The 8,624-nt window shown below is 41.5% G+C and overlaps 1 protein-coding gene across 1 annotated transcript in view; it reads right to left on the minus strand.

Annotated features, from left to right (window-relative positions):
* Nucleotides 1-537: 537 nt before the first annotated feature.
* The window catches only part of fgg (fibrinogen gamma chain), a 20,702-nt gene continuing 12,615 nt past the window's right edge, over nucleotides 538-8,624 (minus strand). The window contains exons 5-9 of the mRNA XM_043697922.1: nucleotides 7,123-7,256; nucleotides 6,383-6,516; nucleotides 6,109-6,290; nucleotides 3,265-3,542; nucleotides 538-1,125 (exon numbers count right to left, since the gene is read on the minus strand). Coding sequence (XP_043553857.1) covers nucleotides 938-1,125; nucleotides 3,265-3,542; nucleotides 6,109-6,290; nucleotides 6,383-6,516; nucleotides 7,123-7,256 — 916 coding nt within the window. The 3' untranslated portion in view covers nucleotides 538-937. The remainder of the gene's footprint in view (nucleotides 1,126-3,264; nucleotides 3,543-6,108; nucleotides 6,291-6,382; nucleotides 6,517-7,122; nucleotides 7,257-8,624) is intronic.

The raw sequence follows: 8,624 nt of genomic DNA on the forward strand, positions 1-8,624 counted from the left end.
GGTAACAGTGTCAGTGCATTCAGGTACCAGGCCTCAGGGTGGCTTTGCCGGGGCCTCATAGATATGGGTCATAATTGTAGTGCTTCACAGTTAAAGAGCATCATAAGGGCAGTGCTTCATGAAAGAAGTCCCTTGGAGTACCCCAAGTTGGAGGTGTGACAGCACAGCAGTTCCTCAGGATGGTGGGAGGGCCTGTTACGGGAGGTGCCCAATAGTGGACGTGCATCACAGTGGAGGTGCCTCACAGTGGAGATGCCTCACAATGCAGGTGCCTCATGGTGAGGTGGAGGAGAGGATTGGCAACATGATTCTGGGTAGGAGTAAAAGGAACAGGTGCCTCATGGTGCAGGTGCCTCACGGTGGAGTTGCTTCACAGTACAGGTGTCTTACAGTGGAGATGCCTCACTGTAGAGGTGCCTCAGAATGACTAGGTCAGCAAAGTTTTATCTCTTGATCCTAGCTCTGCCCATTTCATTCCTGTCCTAGGTTTAAACAGGAAGTTTTCTTTTAAAAAGGATGACAAGCATGGCTAAGAAATTGAGAAAAAAATTAACTTTATTGATAAAGGCATTCAAAGAAAGTACAAAGTTGCCAGACATGGGAGAAGTGTAGGTGAATCAGATAATAAAGATAAATCAAAATGATTACAGAATTTGGTCCTTCTCATGTGTGGGATCTCCTCTCTGGAAACAGAATTATCAATTCAGGGAATCTCAATTAAAAGTAACACATGCCTTCATTCACACTAGACAACAGATTTTTGGTAATCAAAAGAGCAAAGATAGGGTTTTACATTGGAATGGGTTCTTTACTGTGGTATCAGTCAGTTTGGGGTTAGCATATGGCAAGTTTACTTTTGCTTTGAACATTTACAGCTTAAAGCTTTCACAACATAATGAACTGGAAGTCAAATTATATGAATGCTTTGGTGATGATTTTATTTGGATGAAGAATCGCCTCTTTGTATGTGAAACTGCTCCTGCTGCCCTGTCCGTTTTAATTGTTCATACTTCTGCAAAGGCATGACTTTCATTGTGGTCTCTTTCAGGGAATACCAGCGATCATGCCATGTTACCCAGATAATGCCATCATCAAAACCAAACTCCTTTGCTGTGTAACGGCCACCTGAAACAAAGGCAAACCAATTTCATTTCATTGCTTTGGGAATGTTGTGTGAACACAGTGAGTCACAAAATATTGCTCAGGTTTTCTTTGCCCCTTTTCTCCTCTGAAAGTGTGAATCATTTATAGAAACAAATTATTAATAATAACAAATCATTTCAAAAAGAATTCAGGTGAAACATCTCTACCTAGCGTGACCGGAATTGAACCATCACATGAAGGAAACTAGCATAGATATGTTTGAGAGATTTTGATACTGAAGTAAAGAGTGGCTGAATCACAGTCGGTCCCTTCCAACTCTCCATCAGGTACCAGGTACATCCCTTCCAACCTCAGGACTACTCACTTCAGTTGTGACACTCAGTGCTGTCCTGGCTGAGGTCAGCCCCCTGACACACATGGGGGACTGAATTGGAAAAATTCCTGTTGTGCAAGGTTGTACAGCTCATGAAGTGTTGACTTAGAGTAACCTGACCTTCAGTGGTGAAGTAAATCTGAATGCATGATGGGATGCCCTGGATTACTGAGAGTGATTTTCAGCTGCTGTCTGTCTGTTCTCGCATTACAAACAGATGGATTGTCTTGAGAATTTAACAGTGCTGCTTTGTTGATCCCATGGTTTGTCAAGACCCGCTTTAAATAATTGAGCAGGTTGTTTACCTCCTGCCACTAGGACACCGTCTAATTCAGCAAATTACTAATAAAGTCCCAGATTACAATTTTAGTGTTATAAATTGACACTATTTATAACTATTTGTTCTATGTACACTCTGGCCATTTGTGCTGCATGTTTAGTTGCCTACCTATCATTGAAGGCTGGTCAGTAAACAGCGGAGGAAACTATTCAAGTGATTTCTGTGAGAGTGTCTGTTGTGGGCACCATTTAAAAAAAATCATCCCACCTTACATCCTTGGATCACTTCTCCTCCCAGGAATGACAAACACATAAATACTTCTCATTCCCATTCCAACCACAACCGCTGAGCAGCAGATAAGTGCCTGCTTGTGTACACTACCATCTCCACAGGGGTTGGGAGGTCATGTTGTGGCTGTACAGGACATTGGTTAGGCCACTATTGGAAGACTGTGTACAATTCTGGTCTTCTTGCTATAGGAAGGATGTGGTGAAATTTGAAAGGGTTCAGAAAAGACTTACAAGGATGTTGCCAGGGTTGGAGGACTTGGTCTATAGGGAGAGGCTGAATAGGCAGGGGCTATTTTACCTGGAGCGTCGGGGGCTGAGGGGTGAACTTATAGATATTTATAAAGCCACAAGGAGCCTGGATAAAATGAATAGTCAAGGTCTTTTCTTGAGGGAAGAGAAGTCCAAAACTAGAAGGCATAAGTTTAAGGTTAGAGGGGAAAGATTTAAAAGAGACTTTTTCACTCAGAGAGTGATGCATGTATGGAATGAACTGCCAGAGGAAGTGGTGAAGGCTGGTACAATTACTACATTTAAAAGGTATCTGGATTGGTATATGAATAGGAAGGGTTAGAGGGATATGGGCCAAAATTAGGGAAATGGGACTGGATACATTTAGGATAGCTGGTCATCATGGATGAGTTGGTCCGAAGGGTCTGTTTCCATGCTGTACATCTCAATGACAGTTGCTATTATCATTCCTTTGCTATTGATTTTACAAATCACCTATTACTATAGGTCTTCCAGTTAATTTTGTTCCTTCAGACTCATGTAGGAATACTATAAGGATTTTCATTTAAGGCTCTGCCTGTGAACCAAATGTGTGCTCAAGCATTCAGTGCAACTCAAGATTAACTTTAACTCGGATTTCAATCAAAGATCTTCAAATGGGGCACCTAGCTGCTGTGTTGCACTAATGCCAGGTTATGAGTGCAATATTTTAATAAGACCTCTGCATGTTACTTTCCCAAATGAAACAGTGGCAATGGCACATTTCAACATTTTAAGGAAAAGTGAGATGTTAACACAGTTCCCCTCTCTGTCAAAACTGCCTGAATAATCCCAGCACTTTCTGTTCCTATTTCAGATTTCCATCATCTGTGGCATTCTGGTTGGCATTTTGTTTCTTTAGCCTCTGAAATGAATTGCTGTTGATCAAATTGATAGGAATTGTCTTTCAGCATCGTTCACAAGATAGCACTGTGGATGAGAAGTTTTACCTTTGTGATATTTGCCATTAAGATTTCCTGCATGACATCTGTTCATCCACCAGCCAGCTTCATCTTGTTTAGCACAGTTTCCAGCATAATTATCATTATCAAAGTCTTCTGTGCTAAACTGTATATAGTTGTGTGCAGTATACATTTTATCACTGGCATCGTCTCCAAAATCATAACCAGCAAAGGCATCTCCAGCATCTCCTTCCAAGAACATTCCATAACGCAGTCGATATTTGTCTTCCTCAGATGCCACTTGAAAACCCGAATATTTAGCATGTCTGGAGGGAAAAAGAAATTAGTCCCTACTGATCCAATGCAGATATGATCCTTTGCCCTTTTACAGGATAAATATGGTAGAATCAAGCTTCACATCCCAGTCACTAAATGTCTATTAAATACTTTGGACTGTGAGGAGCTAAAAGGATATGTGCAGTTTGCAAATATAATCACATGTTTTAATACAAAATTAAAAGGCCTGGAGCCAATATGGCGCTCAGTTAGTTGACTTTTGCATTAAAAAATATTGGATTTCCAAGGAAGAGACGTTCCAGACCAAAAATGTGCAGGTAAGTGGACTGGCTAATGGTAAATGTGCAGATAGGTTGGGGTCGGGATCTGGGTCTGGGTTTGGAAGATCTTGATGGGCTGAATGGCCTCTTTCTGCACTCGAGGGATTCTATGATTCTATGAAAATGGGAACTCACTGTTCAAAGTTTATGGTATTGTTAATACTGCGATACCCTCTCTTGTATTGTGCATGGAGATGGGAAGGGTATTTAATTGGACAATGTGAGATCCATTTGCCTGTCTATGGTCAAACTTCCAGAACAGCCATTGACATTTGAGACCCTTGTATGACCTTTGAGCCAAAAGGCAGGTGAGGCTTTTAACACTCTGGGAAAATGACAAGAAAACCGCTGCTTGAAATATTCCAGAGGTGATAATCCAGTGGTGGTATTCCACAGGTGATGGCAAATGCAGGTGTGGGCTCCTTGTCCAAAGACACTCGGTACTCAGCATCCTCCGGAAGGGAGAAGAGCTGTGGAGAGCTAAACTGTCCCATTATTAGTCACACTGCTCCTCCCTCCCCCAATGTGATTTCTGTCTGGCCTTGGTTGCTCCTTGATCCTGAGGCTCAGGCATCTGCAATAACCCCTGGCCTTTGATTCGCTGTCAGTGGGTGGGATTTCCATCTGTGGGACCTTGTAATCAGAGAAGGTCTGCCAGTCACTAACAAATTGCTGGGATGATAATTAACACCCAAGAGGCACACAAGGAGAGGGCAATATGGGTTGATGGGCAAAAGCAGCTATCCTCTCCCTGTGGGTCAGCTCATTGCTCAGGTCTTTGATGCTATCAAATTGGTAACTGCTCTGCTCATTATTGCACTGCAGCAAAGTGAGGACAGTAAGTCAAAACTGAGGGACATTACATTCAAATGCCTTTTCTTTTATTCATTCAGAGGATGTGGGCATCACTGGCTAGGTAAGCATATTTTACCCATCCCTAATTGCCTAGAGAGCAGTTCACATTGCGATGGGTCTGGAGTCCTGTATAGGCCAGATCAGGTAAGTATTGTACAAAAGTATATTAATAAGCCAGATGAGTTTTTCCTGACAATCAACAACAGTTTAATATGCATCATTAGACTAATAATTCCAGATTTTTTTTAAACTGAATTAAAATTCCATCATCCGTTGCAGCAGGATTTGAACTAGGGCCCCCAGAACATTTCCTGAGTGTCTGGATTAACAGTCCTGCAATAATACCACTCGGCCATCGCCTTCCCTGAGAGGAAGAGGTCGTCAATGGCATTACCATTACTGAATCCTCCATTATCAACACCCTGGGTGTTACCATTGACCAGGCACATAGAGCATGAACAGACGATGTTTCTACTATGAACAACTTACTTCCTGATTCGTCAACATCTGCCCACCATCTACAAGATACAAGTCAGGAGTGTGATGGAATACTCTCCACTTGCCTGGATGAGTGCAGCTACAGCAACACTCTCGAAGCTCAGCATGAACCCAATATAAGCAGCCGACTTGATTAGCTCCACAACCACTAACATCCACTGCCCCCAACACTGCCCCCAATGAGCATTGTCATTAGCGTGTACCGTCCATGAGATGCTTTGCAGCAACTTGCCATGGTTCCTTTGACAACACTTTCCAAATTTGTGACCAGGAGAGGGGCAGTTGGTACATGGAAATATTTGTACCTGCAAGTTCCTCACGAAACCACTCACTATCCTGACTTAGAAATATGCTGTTTTTGCTATCGCTGGGTCAAATTTTTGAAGCTCTCTTCCCAACAGGGCTATGGGTGTACAAAGGAGAAACTGAGGACTGCAGATGCTGGAGATTAGAGCTGAAAATGTGTTGCTGGAAAAGCGCAGCAGGTCAGGCAGCATCCAAGGGGCAGGAGAATTGACGTTTCAGGCATGAGCCCTTCTTCAGGGTTGGTGTATTTGAGTGGATGATGGCAGAGGGCCGAAAAGAAAGCAAAAGTAGCAGAGATCTCTGTCACACTTGTAATGAGCTGTTAGTGTGCGTAGCATGGTAGTTTTGGAAAAAGCCCAGGAGAGCCACTTTAAAGAATGATAACATGGGGATGGGCCAAAGCGGGAGGAGTTCAGACTGACAGTAAGCTCAACTCAAGCTAGTGAAATGAAATTGTATAGCAGTTTTGATAATATTAAAAAATCCACAAAAAATATTTCACACATCATAAAAGAATGATTTTGTTGAACCACTACTGTTCAGTCAGTTTTTAAAAAAATCCTTATGAATGGCACCAGGTATATTTTATTTCTTGCAAAGATAAATCATTGATTACCTCCGTTGACCTGCCCAATCCATCAGGTCTATTTGAAGTAGATATTGTTTAGAGTTCTGTGTAATTAAATGTATTTTCTCATTCCCAATCCAGAATTCTGTGTTCCCACCAGGGGACAAGTATCCAAACCCCTCCCTATATGGAATCCACCTTCTGTGAAAGTTCACACTGCCATCAAGTCGCTGAAAGAAATTAGAGAAGCATTGCTTGATCATACCTTGTACCAAACTGAGAAAGGTCTGTTTGTCAATAACATAAACATGGTGTGACATACCCTTTGGAACACTGTCCAACCTCTTCCCATATCATCGATCTCGCAATAAACTAGGAACTGCTGCCGAGCTTTCAGTGGTTTGATGTAGTACAGGCCACTTGTTGTAGCACCTTTCTCAGCAATATCTTGACAGTCTGAATAGGATCAGATTACAGTGCTTGTAATTCAATCACATTTAATGTAATGATTTGTCAAACAGCTAAATTTTTCATTGTTGAAACACTCCAAACTTAATATTGTTAACAAAACGATAATACACAACATCAACTTATCATTAACAAGGTTTAACTTTGGGGCTTCAAAGAACCATTATCAGAAAATGTTTAACCCCTAAGCCACGTGTGCAAATTTTAGGTCAAAGAGGTAGTTTAAAGAATATGTTTATAAAGGAAACAAAAAAGTAAGACAGTGAAGGAATTTTAGGGCTTAGGGCCGAGACCACTGAAGGCACAGTGAACAATAGTGTGGCAAAGGAGACTGGGAATGAAAAAGAGGCCAGAAATGGAGGAATGCAGAGTTCTCAGAGTATTACAAGACTGGACAAGATAAGGGATGGTGAGACCATGGTTTGACTTGAACACAAAGATGCAAATTTTAAATTGTAGCCATATGCTGGACCTAGAATGAAGGTCTGTTGATGTGTCAATAGATGGTGACTGAAAGGGGTTTGTTGAAAGTTCCATGACAAAACATTAAACTACACAACTGAAGAGAGTGACTATTGAACAGGTGATGCTAACCTTGCCCTGTGGGGTTTTCATTTATTTGAACAGTGTCAACACATGGCTTGGTGCACTTATCCTGAAGTTGTGAGGTAATTCTCTTTAAATCAGTGATCATTTCATTGTTCAATTTGAAATTATTTTCCAATCTCCTGTAAAAAAATAAAAGAGCACTGCTTGATCATCTCTAGAGAAAGGCAATAATATTAACAAGAGTAACAAGATCTCAACAAATCAAAACAAATGATTGAAATTCAGATAAAAAGAAAAGACAGGTTATCATTTCAGACAGATTTTTGGTTGAACTCCTTCATGCTTTTCTGAATCCTGGAAAAGGAGTTGATTCTCTGAGAGCTTGCAGGGATCACTGGTTGGGAAATTCTTGCTTGGCTTCTAGATTTTTCATCCATCGTAAGCATCAGACCATAAGGTCAAAAGACCATAAGACATAGGATCAGAAATTATGTCATTCAGCCCATCGAGTCCTTTTCTGCCATTCAATCATGGCTGATGATTTTCTCAAGGATCTTAGATCTGGTCCTGCGTAATGAGGCAAGATCTCATAGTTAAGGATCCTCTCAGAAAGAGTGATTACAATATGATCAAATTTTGATACAAATGGAGAGTAAAATAGTATCACCTAAAACCAGGGTGCTATGCTTAAACAAGGGAGACTATAATGGGTGAGGAAGGAGTTGGCTAAATTAGATTGGGAATAGATATTATGTAGTGGAACATTTGTGGAACATTGGAGGACTTCAAAGAGATTTTTCACAATGCTCCAGGCAAGTATGTTCTGGTCAAAAACAAGGATAGCAAGAGTAGGAAGAGCCAGCCTTGGATAACTAAGAAACTAAAGGACAGCATCCAATTAAAAGCTCAGGCTAACAAAGTAGCTAAGAGTAGTGGGAACCAGAAACATTGGGAAAACTTTAAACAGCAACAAAGAACCACAAAGCAAGCAATAAAGAAGGGAAAGATAGATTATGAAAGCAAACCAGCACAGAATATAAAAACAGCTAGGAAATGTTTTTATAAACATAAAAAATGGAAAAGGGTGGCTAAAATGGACATAGCTCCCTTGCAGGTTACATAGAACATAGAAGAATACAGCGCAGTACAGGCCCTTGGGCCCTCGATGTTGCGCCGATCCAAGCCCACCTAAACTACACTAACCCACTATCCTCCATATACCTATCCAATGCCCTCTTAAATGCCCATAAAGAGGGAGAGTCCACCACTGTTACTGGCAGGGCATTCCATGAACTAACAACTCGCTGAGTGAAGAACCTACCCCTAACATCAGTCCTATATCTACCCCCCCATCTGTTTTTTTTTGTGCCAAAACGTGGCGAGCTGTCTCACAGACTCGTCAAGGAACAGCCTGACATAGTCATACTCACAGAGTAACCCCTTACAGATAATGGCCAGACACCACCATCACCATCCCTAGATAGACAGTGTGATGATGGAAAAGCACAACAGGTCAGGCAGCATCCAAGGAGCAGGAGAATCGACGT

This window comes from Chiloscyllium plagiosum, chromosome 1 (assembly GCF_004010195.1).
Source record: "Chiloscyllium plagiosum isolate BGI_BamShark_2017 chromosome 1, ASM401019v2, whole genome shotgun sequence".
Taxonomy (NCBI): Eukaryota; Metazoa; Chordata; class Chondrichthyes; order Orectolobiformes; family Hemiscylliidae; genus Chiloscyllium; species Chiloscyllium plagiosum.